The sequence below is a fragment of the Pelobates fuscus genome, chromosome 12 (assembly GCF_036172605.1).
Source record: "Pelobates fuscus isolate aPelFus1 chromosome 12, aPelFus1.pri, whole genome shotgun sequence".
Classification (NCBI taxonomy): Eukaryota; Metazoa; Chordata; class Amphibia; order Anura; family Pelobatidae; genus Pelobates; species Pelobates fuscus.
The window spans coordinates 61,259,272-61,276,567 of record NC_086328.1 but is presented as its reverse complement, the minus strand read 5'-3'; the positions used below and the strand labels follow the sequence as shown (position 1 = coordinate 61,276,567).

The following is a 17,296-nucleotide window of genomic DNA, read 5'->3' as shown; positions in this document are numbered from 1 at the left end:
AGCTAGTAATTTAGGTGGACAGCGCTAAGAATTATAATAAAATCATACATACACAGGTAGCAGCAGATTTCTCAGTTATGTTTCTTACTCTTAAAAAATATGGAAATAAAAGTACAATGATTGTGCAGTATGTTATGAATAATATGGTGTTAAAGATATATTCCTAAAATATTTCCTAAAATAGAGCTTTTTAAGCTCTGGAAAATGTGAGTGCCCCTTTGGAATATATCTTTATCACCATATTTTAATTAGATCCCCAAAAATATATCAATTGTATATTTATTTACAGTGTGTGTATATAATGAATGTGTGTGTATATGTGATGCAGAGCCTTGGTGGGGGGGGTGGGCATTTTTATTATTTATATATATATATATATATATATATATATATATATATATATATATATATATATATATATATATATATATATATTTTTTTTTTATATTTAATTTCTTATTTTATTTTATTGTTATTTAAATTTTTATTTAATTTTTTTCGTCCCCCTCCCTGCTTGTTAGCTGGCCAGGGAGGGGGGCTCTCATTCCCTGGTGGTCCAGTGGATGGGCTGTGTAGGAGGGGGGCAGCCAGGAAGCTCCACTGTAAGTTTCGCGGCCGCGCGGAGCGTTGCCACGGTAACCAGTGGCAATGCTCTGACCCCGCAGCTCTCGCGGGATTTACAGTGGAGCTGACCGGACCAGAGGTAAGAGAAGGGAGCTGACAGGAGCTGCAGGAAAGGTAAGTAAACGCTTCCTGCCAGCCCCCAACAGGACCGCCGGGCTTGTAATGAGCCCGGCGGTCCTTGTCTGTATTATGGCAATGTAAGTTGCCATAATACATACAGTGACTCGAGTATAAGTAGAGTGGGGCTTTTTCAGCACAAATAATGTGCTGAAAAACTCTACTTATACTCAAGTATATACGGTAGTTTACAAATCATAAAAAAACGTAACCTAAATCACTTTAAAATATATAACCAAACATCTCAAGTCTTTACACCCCAGAGATTTAAACACATGAATTACCAGAGTTCCGCCCTATTAGCCAAAACGTAAACAAATAAATCACCAAACTCAGCTAGTCTCGCACCCCCACAACCCCCTCCTTTAAAATAGGCAGGTGACCTTAACCCCAATAAAAAAAATACAAAAAAAACACAACATGGAATGGAATCATGGAATAAAATAAAATTATAGGGAGGTAGGGCGGGGGAACAGCTTTAAACCAAGTCTTCCACAGCCATTTTGGCATACAGTTTTTCTTCAGTTGTTTTGGCGCCAGCTGTTACCTCAGGGCGCCTTATATATTGCAATTTTCCCGCTTTACAGAGCTCTCGCTGACAAGTGCTCCAATCAGAGCGCTGTCCACGCTTACCTCTGTACAATATGTCCACGAGGGCATCACACAGACCATTGTCGATACCTTAGCGCCTCGCCAGCAGCGCAACCCTCCCATTGCTAACCCCCACCGTGCACAGGTGTACGCGGTCAATTGACCATGTACAGGCTCACTGGTACCCAAGAAAATTATCCACTTGATCTCTCCCAAAGGTAGGGAAGAGCTCAAGTGAATCATTTTATTAAAAATAATAAAAAAAATATATAACAATCATTTGTGAGTGTATGAGAAAATATGTGTGAGTATGTGTGTGCGTCTGTCGTTGTTTTAACACACCTTTTTTTCCACGTGCCAGTCTTGTGTGGCAGGCCCCACCTCCGTGACTGAGATAACCAATCTTGATGATCTCAGCCAATCCTGTGCTTTCTCATATGAAAGCATTGGGAGGCTATTGCGCTTGCGGTAACTATCGTGTCCTAAAGTTTTGTTAGTTTGAGAAAAATGGCTCCTAACTATCTTATGTGGCTCTTAAATTCAAAGCCAATTTGTCACGCCCACACAAGGCAATACATATCTATTACCAAATAAAGGACATTTATGTATAACAGCATATACAATACCACATCAGCTAATGATGATTACAGACCACAATATAGGGAATCATACATGTAGACGACCTAAACCGTGCTTTACAGTATATTGTTACTTTATCACCTGTTTCCTGGCATCGGTGACTTGCAGCTGTCGGTAAATGTCTTTACGAGTGCTCGCTTTATTGTATTCACGCACAGCCAGATCCACTAGTCTCTTTAACTCCGGTTCAATAGCAGAGACATCTGACCACCGGCCCGTAGGAATCCCAGATACCAGATAAAGCGCACAAAGCAAAACAAGACCGCTGGGAGCCATCATGCCACACTAGCAATGAAAGTAGAACACCGGCAAGTTTGAAGTATACATGTAAACAAGGAGCATGTGATCACCCAGCGTGGCCATATTAAGTGTGGGAACGGTTGTAGGACAACTGTTGGAGATTTCGTTCCATCATAAAGTCGAGCTGTTCATTCATGCATCGGCCATTTTAAATCCTGGCATGGTTATATAATTGTGGTATTTTGACGACGTTTAAATCAAATAGATTTTGTTTTCCAATCGACTTAAGTCAGCAGATTTTACTGTAAAATAAAGTTTCTGGTATTACTAGAATAGCTTGGCGATATATAGTTAAGCTTGTTAAAGGATTCTAATAATTATATACTATTGTTTTTACTTTTCTTTGTCAAAGGATTTTTAATAATTCTTGCATAATATTGTTTTTAATTTATCTAATCTTATTTAAAGCAGTGTCTGAATTGGTATAAAATAGTTTTTACAACATTAAAACGTTTTTTTTACGTATACTTCTGTAGTTATAGCTTCTGCTTACAGCTGCTTCTTATTTTCTTACCCTACTTTCCTGTTGGGTCATGACAACACAATAATATAATAAACGAAAAAATAGATAGTGTAGCGCTTCTATAAATGTAAAATAAAAGTAGTAGTTACCTAGAAGGTGGATAGTAGTCTACACCCAAATACAGACTTATGAGTGTAATGGATCAAATGGGATCAGGTTCTGTAACAATGTACAAAATATCCACATAGTGCAAAATCGAACTAATATAAAACTAATCTAAAAGTAGACATAGGAACACTCACAAACATAGAGCTATAAACCTAGCTCTGGTATAGATGGCTTCGGGTCCGTTTAGGCGACCCACCCCTATATAGAAATATTGTGTGTGGTCCTAAGAGAATGGAAACAAAAGGAGACCGCAATAGGGTAGCACAGTATGTGTCCAAAATATGGTGGAAAGGTATGTAAGGATTATACTTACAAACCTAGAGCCCCTATGGCTCTGCAGTCTTGTAGTGTGTAGTAAGGGACTACACTCCCTAAGATGCAAAGATTCACCGGTCACCAGGATGGAAAGTAAAAATTGCTTTTATTCGATACACTTTAAATAGGTAAAACAATAAAAACGGAGCAGTGTCCACAATGAAATCCCAGGACGCGTTTCACTACAGCGTGTAGTTTCCTCAGCTGGGTTGAAGAACGAATGTATCCTCCTGGTTTGCCGGTCTGTGTTTAAATACCTTCTTTGATGGACGGATGAGGATTAGGTGTGTTTCATGCCTCTACGTAATTACCACGATCAGGTTAAACGTATGAGGTGCAAGCCTCTAACCTCTGACGTCGTGTGCGGGTCAAACCTCCTTCCTATGAGTATGAGGTAACGGGAGTCTTTAGTGGGAAAGTACGTAAAAAAGTATGAACACTGATCTCTATAAAGTTTGTCTCTACCCATTCAGAGACTCATCATGTCCAATATATGATGTTGTGATGAACCAAATTGAACAAAGGAAGAGAAAGAAACATGTGTTATTAACTAGAAACACTGCTCGTGTATATAGTTCAAGGGCACAGAAAGAAGTACAAAAAATATATATATAATAGGATCGTTCACATTATAGTCTCTTTTCCAGGGATACATAATGTACAGAAAAAGGATGTACCACGGAATACATAATGCTTAAAACGTAACGAAAGAAAAATAATAATAATTAGATCCCTAAAGGAAGGGATAGTGGCTTAATAGTCAGTAATAAGTCTTCTTGAATAACGGATCTATACAGAATGGTACTGGTAATGATGTAGGGATAGCTTTTACATAAATAGTAAATGGTGGCATATTAATGTATAATACATAGTGCCTTAATACATATATGAATAAAACAAATGTATATCGAAGGGTTAATAAAAATATATATGTGTGTAAGGGAACGACAGGTAGCAAAATTGTCATAAAAGTACATGGCAGCAAAGTGGTCCGTAAAGATAACATAATAAATATGCAAATACAGGAAAAATTCTACAGATCCAAACAACAGAATTGTTGTGGAAATACATGGCAGCAGATTTGTCCGTAAAAATGACATAGTATGTATACAGTTAAGGAAGAACTTCTACAAATTTAAACATAGATGTGTATGGCAACGTCAAATAACAGATTTATATTAAAATGTAACAGTATTTGGATGAAAGGAGAAACTCCGTGGGGAATTAGAGTGTTCATGTTGTAAATCCATTCCATTTCGGTCTGGCCTATCCTTTTATTAAAATCCCCTCCTCCCCAATTTTTTTCTACTTTTTTTACACCCATAAAAAAGAGACCTTTTGGATCTTGGTTGTGAAAAAGTTTAAAATGGTGTGAAACGCTATGATTATCATATCCTCTCTGGATATTACGGACATGTTCATTGATCCTAACGTAAAGTGTTCTAGTAGTTCGACCCATATATTTTAGATCACACGGGCATTTTAAAAGATAGACAACATTCTTAGAATGGCAGGTGATAAAATCTTTTATATGTATACGTTTATCTTGATTATTCTTAATATTCTGGATAGTTCTCTTATTGTTGCCTGTTTTTTTGCAGGCTATGCATTGCCCACAGCCATAAAACCCTTTTTCGTTATTAAAAATTGTTGTTCTGGGGGCGTGGCCGACTGAGAGACTGAGCGGACGTCTCTGTGTGAGGCTCCGTGCTAAGAAAAATTTAGCAGACTTTGGCTGCCACAAAACAGAGACCTAACGGATCATAAATCTCACCCCCCACCTTGGGAAGATATGGGGCGAAAAAATAAAAAGGTTCAACACCCGGAGGTACGTCGCCTACCCGATATCCGTCTCTCCTTTGAAAGGCCGGTGCCGCGACCGCCAACAAAGATGGCGCCGGAAGCCACTTCAGAACAGGAGATGTCGGACGACTCTCCCGAGGAGGAAGAACCCCTCACACCACAGTCGGGCAGGGAGTCCAACTCATCTGAGTCAGACGAGGACTCAGCCCCGGCCACGAAAGGGGACATAAAGAAACTCAGAAAGGTATGGAAAAAAGACCTGCAAGAGGTACAGGCAGAGGTGGGGATAGTGCACAATAAAGTCAGAGCTATGGAGGCGAAAGAAACTACCAGGGACAGCCAGTTGCAGGAGACCAGGTCACAAATGGAGGGCCTGGCCTCGCAGGTGCAGAGGTTGAACTGTACAGTAACAATGCTGTAAACGCGCCACAGACGAAGGAATATACGTCTCAGGGGAATCCCAGAGGAGATTGCCACAGAGAAGCTGCTACAATACACACAATGCCTCATAGACACGCTAGGCATCAGAGAGGGGTATACCCTACCACTAATCACCTCGGCGTTCAGAGTCAGGAAATCCCCAGCAGCACCAGAGGGAACCACCAGAGATGTCATCGCAGTAACGCGTGATGTAGCGATCAGGAACACAATCATGACCCTCTCTAGAACACAGGGGAACATAACCTTTGAGGGAAGCAAAGTGGCAGTTTATGGCGACATTCCGTTCCCTGTGCTAGTGGAAAAACGTAAACTAGTACCGGTAGCAAAGAAACTAAGAGACTGCTCCATAAAATATCGCTGGGGAGTTGAAGGGACCCTGGAGGTAACGATCGGTGATACGCTCCATATATTGACATCGGCAGATGACCCCGAAGAGCTATACAAACACTTAGACATGCATCCTCAAACTCTGACAGGCACACCCTCCAAGCAACACCGAACCGGCGGAAAAGCGACCGACACCAACACGGCACAGAGGCTGACCAGGCCACTAGGGGGGAATACCCCCCGGCGTTGAACCAGGGACTGCATCTCGCACCCCCATTTCCAAGCAGTGTCTCACCCAGCCCCAGAGATTAGTACGCACCAGGGCCAAGTTGCAACTCGACAGATGCCCAGTTCTTAAAGTGGTCTATCAGGGACTAACAGCCAAAGTTAGAGCACTACAGCAATACCCCTCACTATATGCCATTTGACAGTAGTAGTTAAGAGTACACAAAGGCTCATTATTATATAAACACTGTTATAGTTTATGCCTGCTTTACTTATGTTAACTATACATAAACTGGAAAAGTTATGCTTTATTCATGATAACTCAATAAAAAATATAAATTGAAAAAAAAAATTGTTGTTCTAGGATTTTTGTTTTTTTCTCTAATGAAACTATATACCAGGGAACTTCTTAGATTCTTAACGCCTCTATGGATAAATTTGGGTTTATTAGATAAAAAGTTTTTAAAACTGGATCCTGTAGGAGAATGGGCCAATATTTTGTTATGGTTCTATGTACTTGGTAGTTCTTCGTATTAAAATTGCAGATGAAAGGGACCTCGTTAGTAAACCTAGGATTTTTCTCCTTATAGCTTAACATCTCTTTTCTATCTCTGTTACCTATTTCTGTTCTTGATAGTTCTAACTTTTTTTCATCATAGCCTTTGTCTAGAAAGTCATTCTTAATTTTAGACGATTGAATTTTGTAATTTTCCAAATCAGTGCAGTTGCGACGAATACGTTGAAACTGTCCTTTTGTAGCATTCTCTAACCAAGGGGTGTAGTGGCAACTTATACGTTCTATAAAACTGTTACAATCAACGGTTTTAAAATGGTTTTTAGTTAAAGGACCACTCAAGGCACCCAGACCACTTCAGCTTAATGAGGTGGTCTGGGTGCCAGGTCCTTCTAGGGTTAACCCATTTTTTCATAAACATAGCAGTTTCAGAGAAACTGCTATGTTTATGAATGGGTTAAGCCTTCCCCCTATGTCCTCTAGTGGCTGTCTCATTGACAGCCGCTAGAGGCGCTTGCGTGATTCTCACTGTGAAAATCACAGTGAGAGCACGCAAGCGTCCATAGGAAAGCATTATGAATGCTTTCCTATGTGACCGGCTGAATGCGCGCGCAGCTCTTGCCGCACGTGCGCATTCAGCCGACGGGGAGGAGAAGAGGAGGATCGGAGGAGGAGAGCAGGAGGAGATCTCTCCGCCCAGCGCTGGAAAAAGGTAAGATTTAACCCCTTTTCCCTTTCCAGAGCCGGGCGGGAGGGGGACCCTGAGGGTGGGGGCACCCTCAGGGCACTCTAGTGCCAGGAAAACGAGTATGTTTTCCTGGCACTAGAGTGGTCCTTTAATATTTTTCCATCTTCAACATATATATTTAAATCTAAAAAAGTTACTTCCTTGTTGCTCCATGTGCTGGTCAAATTAATGCCCCATGTGTTCCGATTAAGAAATTTAAGGTATTCTCCCAAATCTGTTGTATTTCCCTTCCAAATAAAAAGGATATCGTCAATGTACCTGCCATAGGAGACCAAGCTCCCCTCCCAGCTATGTTGGCCATATACAAAAGTCTCCTCCCATAGTGCCATAAAAAGATTGGCATAGCTGGGGGCGAACTTGGTCCCCATGGCATTTCCATTGACTTGGAGAAAAAATTCTTCCCTAAACCAAAAAAAATTATTCTTTAAAATTATTACAATAATATAATACTCCAAAAGGGACGTATTACAGTTATCCGTACCTAACAGATCCACATGTCACACACACCCCTAAAGAATAATCAGAGACCACTGCCCACTGGGATCATAACTTCCACCGTGCTCTACACTGGACTACAAGCTATCCTATAATAAATCCACAAGAGCACTATAAAAAAATAATATAATGCACAGGCAGGTGACTAGAAACTATGGTCCCCCCCCATGTCTCACCCCCCAGCCCATCCATGTGTCTCATTCACGCCCACAGGGTTAGTGTGGCATGGTTTGGGGTGGTTGAGTATGACAGAATTGGAACGGTTAATGAGGGTGAGTGTGGCAGGGTGAAAACGGGCGAGAGTGACATGTACAATGCAGGGGTTAATTCTAACATACACTAGCATATAAACCTCATAAACACAGAATAACAATAATAATAAAACACTCGGATATGTGATGAAAAAGGCTGTGTTCTTTTATTTCGATTTATAAAACATTACAAACCATAACTTACTCACTTTTAACCCGTTAACGCCGTTAGGACGTTCTATGCTAATCGCTTTTAGCCCCTGCGACCTCCTACTACTCACCTCCGCTGCGATCAGCTTCTGGGGGACTGCCTGACAGCCCAGGCAGTCCCCACCTGGCAATTTAGGCCACCAGAGGCCATGTGATCACTCTCAAAGAGTCATCAAATGATCAGTATAGCTGGCATAGGATCTACCAGCCTAAACTGACAGGCAATATATATATATATATTATTTATATTTACGATACCAGTAGAGGATACTCAGGAGTCTTTCAAGGTAAATTTCATCTGTTGCTTTATTGGGCAATTACAAATTCACACAACGTTTCAGTCTGTAAAAGACTTTTTTCAAGACAATTCACAGATTTTACTATTAACATGACGTAAAGTCATGATTTTATTAACGACACGGAGGCGAGTATTATGCTGCAATCTTTCTTTATTTTCCCTCAGCAGCAAAGAATTTTTTTTTTCAACAGTAAGCAGTCTGAGATGAGTATCTTAGCAACAGGAACAGCCAATCGGATTCCATTCTCCAGCATAATAGGCTCTGTCAACCAATCCAATTCCTCTTTATTTGTGATCCCGAAGCAGCATAATCATCCAACCGAAAAAAGGGGACCGTGTAACAAGGGTATCCCCAATGATCTGAAGTAAGTTAGGCTGTAAGACACGGAGAAATATGGTAATATCCTTGTATCAAACTGGATGTACGCATAAATCATAATAGTCATAATACCATTTTAATTCTCCTAAGCCATAGTGTTTAAGTGAAGTATTGACAAGCGTAACCTGTAGAAATTCCATGACTACTAGGATTTACCGTGAAATCAACTTACCCATGTTCCATCCTTCCACGGGATGCGCGGGAGGGATAATACTCGCCTCTGTGTCATTAATAAAATCATGACTTTACGTCATGTTAATAGTAAAATCTGTGAATTTTATTAAGACACGGAGGCTCCTATTATGCTGGTTTAAAGCTGGGAGATTACTGTTCCCGCGAAGTGCTGTATGGGTTTAAAGTAAAGGTCACGAAAGGTAGATTCTGAGGACCAATCGGCCGCCTTCAAAATGTCCTCAAGACGACAGCCAATCAAGGAGGCCCTGGAAGCCATCGCTCCTCGTACTGAGTGAGGTGAGAATAGTGAGGTGTCAATGCCCGCTAGGGACATAATTCATTTAACCCATCGAGCCAGGGTCGGAGTAGACACTGGTAGGTGTGGTTTTTGGAAGGATAGGAAGAGTTCGTGTTTCGTTATGTCTCGTAGTGTGGAGGTGTGAAGTTCATAAGTTTGTAAGCATTTGACCGGGCATAAAAGCGGTCTGTCAGGGAACGCTGGGTATGACACTTTCTTCGAGGACGTCTTCGTTCTGCGAGATATATCGAAAGTGACCCCTTCCGGGGTGTAGGAACGTGCGGTAATGTCCAGGGCTCTGACATCGGAGACCCTTTTGCAGGATATGAGGCAGAGGAGTATAGCCAGCTTGGTAGACAGTGGATAGCAGTGCATTGTCTGGCCATGATTCGAGGAAATTGAGGATGATGGAAACGTCCCATAATACCGAGTATCGTGGTAGTAGGGGACGTGCAAATTTAATGCCATGTAGGAGTCTACATATCAGCGGGTGGCGTCCTATCGGGACTCCAGCTGTCCCTTGGTGTGAAGCCGAAATGGCCGATCAGTACAGTTTCACTGTATGATAGGCCTTGCCGTCTTCAAACAATGAAGTTAGGAATTGGAGGATTCCAGTCAAAGGAGCTGATATGGGATCCAAATCTCGTTCCAGGCACCAATCATGCCATCTGCTCCATGAAGACTTATAAGCCTGTCTCGTGCCAGGCACCCATGCGCTCTCAAGAAGGTGGAGAGTTGATTCCGAAACTCCCTCGATTGCCCAAGATCCCCCGAAATTAGCCACACTGATAGATGCAGTAGGCCTTGCTGTACCAGGGGGTGAGGAGATCCGTCCGGGTCCTGAAGCAGGTACTCGGAATGTAGGAGAATGCGTGGTATGTCTATCGTCATCTCTAAGAGGGGGGAAACCATGGTTGGGAGGGCCATAACAGTGCCACAAACACCAGGGTTCCCGTCTGTCGTCGTAACTGCAGTAGGCAGCGGGGAATCAATGCGAACAGTGGAAAGGCATAATTCCTTGTGGACGACCAATCTTGGGTGAACGCATCTGTCGCCAGTGCTGCTGGGTCTGGTCTCCAGCTGAAAAATCTGGGAAGTTGTGTATTCAAGCGGGAGGCGAAAAGATCTTTGTCCATGGGGCCTCATAACGACTGGATATCTCGGAAGACCCTGGGGTCCAGTTGCCAATCGCTTGTGTCCCAGAGGTGTCGTGAGTACCAATCTGCCATGGTGTTGCAGAGCCCCGGAATATATTCCGCTGTAACAGAAATGCCGTGAGTCAGGCAGAACGGCCAAAAATCTCGTGCCATGTTTTCCAGGACCTTCGATTTCGTGCCCCCCAGATGGTTGATATATCGGACTGCCGATATATTGTCCATCTTCAGAAGGATAGAGCATTGTACTTGAGTTGGTGAGAAGCTGCGGATCGCAAAGGATCCTGCCAGGAGTTCCAGGCAATTGATGTGGAGTGTAGATTCGCTGCCGGACCATCTGCCACCTGTAGATACGTCTCCACAGCGAGCACTCCAACCGTGCAAACTCGTGTCGGATTCTATCACGAGATCTGGTGTGGTGCCGAAAATGGCACGACCATTCCAGGCTTCCATATGGGAAAGCCACCATGTCAGTTCGTCTTTCGCTTCCGAGTTCAGAGTGATCATATCTGTGTAGGAGACCCCGTCTCTCAAGTTGGAAGCTTGTAGCCGTTGTAACGCTCGGTAATGGAGAGGGCCGGGAAAGATGGCTTGTATGGAGGCCGCCAGAAGGCCAATCACTCTCGCCAACTGTTTGAGGGTAAACTGAGGAGTCGCCAGAGTGCGTTTGATTTCCTTTTTTATATTGTTCAGTTTCGACATTGGTAGATGTAGGATCTGAAACGTAGAGTCAACGATGAGACCCAAGAACTCTGTGTTGTGTGGGAGCCAATATGGATTTTTCCCAATTGATGAGGAAGCCTAATTTCTGTAATAGAGTCTGAGTCCAGTTCAGATGGGTCTTGGCAAGTTGGGTGGACTGACCCATGATGAGGATGTCGTCCAAGTAAATTATGAGACGTACTCCTCGACTCCACAATAGAGCTATCACGGGCTTCATGAGTTTGGTGAAGCACCACAGGGCTGAGGATAGTCCGAATGGGAGGCAAGTGAATCTCCACTTCCTTCCTTGCCAGATGAATTGGAGGAAGTCTTGGTGTTGCGGGACAATCAGCACTGTAAGATAAGCGTCTTTTAGATCTAACTTCACCATCCAGTCTGATGATTGGAGATGATCTCTTGGGCAATGTATTCCTTCCATCCTGAAGTGGTTGTAGGAGACGTAAGTGTTGAGTTGTTTCAAATTGATCACTGGGCGGACACAGTGGTGTATCCTGGTTTTGTGCTGCCCTAGGCAGGACAAAACTCAGGCGCCCCCCTCCCCCACCACCCAACCCTTCCCCCTGCCCCACCTTCTAAATACACACACACACGCACTCACTGACAGATACGCATACATTAGCTAACAGACACACTCACTAACACACACTCACTAACAGACATACACACACACACTCACACACTGACTGAACATACACACACTCACACACTAACAGACACTCACACTCACTAACAGACATACACACACACACACACTCACTAACAGACATACACACTAAGAGACTGACACACACACACACACACACTCACTAACAGACTGACACACACACACTAACATACACACTCACACTCACTAACAAACAGACACACACACTCACTCACTAACAGACACACTCACACACTAACAGGCTGACACTCACTAACAGACAGACATATACACACACACTCACATTAAAGGACCACTCTAGGCACCCAGACCACTTCAGCTTAATGAAGTGGTCTGGGTGCCAGGTCCTTCTAGGGTTAACCCATTTTTCATAAACCTAGCAGTTTCAGAGAAACTGCTATGTTTGTGAATGGGTTAAGCCTTCCCCTATTTCCTCTAGTGGCTGTCTCATTGACAGCCGCTAGAGGCGCTTGCGTGATTCTCACTGTGAAAATCACAGTGAGAGCACGCAAGCGTCCATAGGAAAGCATTATGAATGCTTTCCTATGTGACCGGCTGAATGCGCGCGCAGCTCTTGCCGCGCGTGCGCATTCAGCCGACGGGGAGGAGAAGAGGAGGATCGGAGGAGGAGAGCTCCCCGCCCACCGCTGGAAAAAGGTAAGTTTTAAACACTTTCCCCTTTCCAGAGCCGGGCGGGAGGGGGTCCCTGGGCAACGAGTATGTTTTCCTGGAACTAGAGTGGTCCTTTAACACTTTTTTTTTCTTTTTTTATTTACCCCCCCCCCCCAGCCTCTCCTTACCTTTGGGAATGCTGGGGGGTTCTCTATCTCCCTGGGGTCTAGTGGGGCTGCCGGTCGGGCTGCTGGGCTGGCGGGCGGGCGGCGAGGGAGCACTTCCCCCTGAGCTGTCTGCTCAGTTCCCTCGCGCGCCGCAGAGTGATGCCGGGAGCCGGAATATGACGTCATATTCCGGCTCCCAGCCTCACTCTGCGGCGCGTGAGGGAGCTGAGCAGACAGCTCAGGGGAAGAGCTCCCTCGCCGCCCGACCGGATTGTCAGTTAGCCGCAAGGCTAACAAGACATTTGCCCTGGGCATTTGGGGGCGGCTTTTTTTGCCGCCCCCTGGAAAATGCCACCCAAGGCAAATGCCTTGTTTGCCTCGCGGCTAAAACGTCGCTGGGCGGACACCTCCGCCTCTCTTGGCAACCAGGAACAGGTTGCTCACATAGCCTGGTGTGGCCATAGGGATTTCTGAGATGGCTTGTTTGCGTTTCAAATCCGAGACTTCCTTGGTGACAAGGGTTTTGTCTTGTAGGGAAAAAGACATTTCCCGCAGTGGGGAGTATTGTACTGGTAGGGACAGGAAATCTATGGTATACCCTTTTACAGTTTTTAATACCCAAGCATCTGATGGAATGTGGGACCAAGTGTGAAAAAAAAAAGTCGGAGTCTGCCCCCCATTGCCCATAGGGAAGAATGAAAATTGAGAGGACTTACCATAAGGTCGTCGTCCTGAATGAGCGTTTCGTGGTCCACAAGCAACACATGGTCGCCCACACTGTGGAAAGAACGCCGGAGCGTTGCGGTGTTCTGTGAAACTGACTCGTCCTGTATAGGAGCCTCGGTTCTGTCTAAATGAACTCCTGTTAACACGGCCGGACAGACGGCTCCTTGCTCTTCCGGCCCCACCAAAAACCTTTGGGTGAAACACCTTGCGCATGTTTGATTGCACTTTGTCTAGGGCAGTAAATGTGTGTACGAAGGAGCCTAACTCCTTGACAAAATTGTCTCCGAATAGGAGACCTTTGGCTTGGGCGCCCGGCTCATTCAGAGCCATATTAACCAGCTTCGGTTCTATTTTTCATAATATTGCCTTCCGGCGCTCTGTGGCCATCGCCGTGTTGGCATTGCCAATCAAGCAAATAACCTGTTGGATCCATCCATTTATAGCGGCACGATCTAGCTCCTGGTCGTCTTGGACCACTTCAAATATCTTGGTTGCTGGGCCCAAGATGTCTAAGACTTTATCCTGGCAGTTGCGCAGGGAAAAGTCTAAGCCTTTATTAGGCTTCCAGTATGTCTTTCCCAAGAACTGGGTAATTTTTGGGTCAACTGCAGATGTTCTGCAGGCATCATCTGGGACCGTGGTGCGTGGGCATTCTGCACGTAGTTTATTCCGTGTCGCCTTATCTAAAGGCTTGCGTACTCTTGACGCTATATACTTGGCCACATGTTCCGAGGGGGACCACTCCGCCCACCGTGGGTGGCGTAGTAAATCGGGGTCAAATAGGGGTTCCCCATGGTGGTCCAAAATCTTATCCGTGTCCCCTTGGGCCTTGTGCTCCACAATATGTATATCCGACTGGAGCGGATTACAGTCTCGAGATGGATCGTATTTCTCGACCGGGCTATCTGATTCGGGATCCGATGGATCTTCCGAATCCATATAAGCCTCCTCCTCAATGTCGCTGAGATCCGACTCAGAATCTACTTGGGCTTTTGCCCTTTTCCATAATCTAGCAGATTTTGCCCAGCTAGTGGCTCTTTTGCGCGGTGGCATAGTAGTCGCGCCATCTGTGACAGGTGTATGGCTGTCCATCTGTGACATTGGGGAATGTTTCACCTTTGCCAAGGCCTTGCGACCAGCTTGAGGTTGTAAAGGGGTCGTGACAGGCAAAAGCTGGGCAAGAGTCGGTTGAGCTGACTTTTGTGCCTGAATCAGGGCATGCGTAAATGTCTGTGATATCGAGTCAGACATTAGTCCCATGGCCAACATAAGGGCTTTAGTCATAGCTTGTGACATAGTGTTATCTATCAGGGTCTGCATATCAGCAGAGGTATCAAGCTCAGCGGGGAACCCGCTATATTATCAGACATACCTGAAGGTGCCTTAAAACAACCTTGGTTGGGGTTATTAGACCCAGAGGGTGTGGGAGCATCTTTGTCAGAAGGCATAATAATTATACCATTGACTGACAGGATTATTTCCTAGAAATAAGAGAACAAAAAACCTGTGGGTAGTAAGACCTGTGGAGGAGGGTTGAGTAACCCAAAGGAGGGAATCTAAAGTATAGAACAAATTTTATGAATATATATGAATATGACTATTAATATATTTACTCACAGAATAATGAATGATACAGGAGAAACAGAGAGCCGTCCGACCGCCACTAGCACTAACCCCCAACTCCGAGTTACGGTCTTTGAGGGACAGTGCTAGCTACAGGACGCGGTAAAGGCAATAAAATGGCCGCCACGAGCGGCAAAAAGAAGGGAACAAATAGATCAAATATAATAGTCAAAAGTATATCTAAATAAACAGGCAGATATGTAACAAATAATTGAATAGCAAGTAATATTTCCACTAATAGTTAAATTAACTCAGATAATATGAATAGTATTAAATAACACAGTAATATAATATTTAGCGATGTACCGAACTGTTCGCTGGCGAATAGTTCCTGGCGAACATAGCGTGTTCGCCACGGCGGGCGAACACATGCGCGGTTCGATCCGCCCCCTATTCGTCATCATTGAGGAAACTTTGACTCTGTGCCTCACGGTCAGCAGACACATTCCAGCAAATTAGCAGCAGACCCTCCCTTCCAGACACTCCCACCTCCTGTACAGCATCCATTTTAGATTCATTCTGAAGCTGCATTCTTAGATAGAGGAGGAAAAGTGTAGCTGCTGCTCATTAGATAGGGAAATTGATAGCTAGGCTAGGGTATTCAGTGTCCACTAAAGTCCTGAAGGACTCATCTGATCTCTGCTGTAAGAACAGCACCCTAAAAAGCCCTTTTTAGGGCTAGAACATCAGTCTGCTTTTTTTTTTCCTGTGTAATCTAATTGCAGTTGCCTGCCTGCCAGCTTCTGTGTCAGGCTCACAGTGGATACTGTGCCCACTTGCCCAGTGCCACCACTAATATCTGGTGTCACAATAGCTTAAGCTTGACATTTAAAAATATTTTGTTTTTCACTGTAATAGATTGAATAGCAGTTAGTTGTCTGCCAGCTTCTGTGTCAGGCTCACAGTGGATACTGTGCCCACTTGCCCAGTGCCACCACTCATATCTGGTGTCACAATAGCTTAAGCTTGACATTTAAAAATATTTAGTTTTTTCACTGTAATAGATTGAATAGCAGTCAGTATCCTTAAAGCGGGTGTCAGACCTTCAGCGTGTACTCTGCCAACCTCTGCCAGTCCACTTTGCCACTCATATCTGGTGTCACAATAGCGTGCATTTAAAAACAAAAAACCTTTTTCACTGTTATAGATTGAATAGCAGTTAGTTGTCTTCAAGCGGGTGTCAGGCCTTCAGCGTGTACTCTGCCAACCTCTGCAAGTGCACTTTGCCACTCATATCTGGTGTCACTATAGCGTGCCTTTAAAAAGAAAAAAGTTTTTCCACTGTGATAGATTAAAAAGCAGTTAGTGGTCTTCCAGCTTCTGTGTCAGGCTCACAGTGGATACTGTGCCCACTTGACCAGTGCCACCACTCATATATGGTGTCACAATAGCTTAAGCTTGACATTTAAAAATAAAAAACAAATTTCACTGTAATAGATTGAATAGCAGTTAGTTGTCTGCCAGCTTCTGTGTCAGGCTCACAGTGGATACTGTGCCCACTTGCCCAGTGCCACCACTCATATCTGGTTTCACAATAGCTTAAGCTTGACATTTAAAAAGAAACATTATTTTTTCACTGTAATAGATTGAATAGCAGTTAGCTGTCTGCCAGCTTCTGTGTCAGGCTCACAGTGGATACTGTGCCCACTTGCCCAGTGCCACCACTCATATCTGGTGTCACAATAGCTTAAGCTTGACATTTAAAAAGAAAAATTATTTTTTCACTGTAATAGATTGAATAGCAGTTAGTTGTCTGACAGCTTCTGTGTCAGGCTCACAGTGGATACTGTGCCTACTTGGCCAGTGCCACCACTCATATCTGGTGTCACAATAGCTTAAGCTTGACATTTAAAAAGAAAAAAATGTTTTTCTCTGTAATAGATTGAATAGCAGTTAGTTGTCTGCCAGCTTCTGTGTCAGGCACACAGTGGATACTGTGCCCACTTGCCCAGTGCCACCACTCATATATGTTGTCACAATAGCTTAAGCTTGACATTTAAAAATACATTTTTTTCACTGTAATAGATTGAATAGCAGTTAGTTGTCTGCCAGCTTCTGTGTCAGGCACACAGTGGATACTGTGCCCACTTGCCCAGTGCCACCACTCATATCTGGTGTCACAATAGCTTAAGCTTGCATTTACAAAAAAACATTTTTTTCACTGTAATAGATTGAATAGCAGTTAGTTGTCTGCAAGCGTCTTGGTGTCAGGCCTTCAGCGTGTACTCTGCCAACCTCTGCCAGTCC

At 44.0% G+C, this 17,296-nt stretch overlaps 1 protein-coding gene across 1 annotated transcript in view; it reads right to left on the bottom strand.

Annotated features, from left to right (window-relative positions):
- CTSF (cathepsin F) overlaps positions 1 to 2,383 on the bottom strand; it is a 146,024-nt gene extending 143,641 nt beyond the window's left edge. Inside the window, exon 1 of the mRNA XM_063438159.1 lies at positions 2,053 to 2,383. Within this exon, the coding sequence (XP_063294229.1) occupies positions 2,053 to 2,250 (198 nt within the window). The 5' untranslated portion in view covers positions 2,251 to 2,383. The remainder of the gene's footprint in view (positions 1 to 2,052) is intronic.
- Positions 2,384 to 17,296: the final 14,913 nt, after the last annotated feature.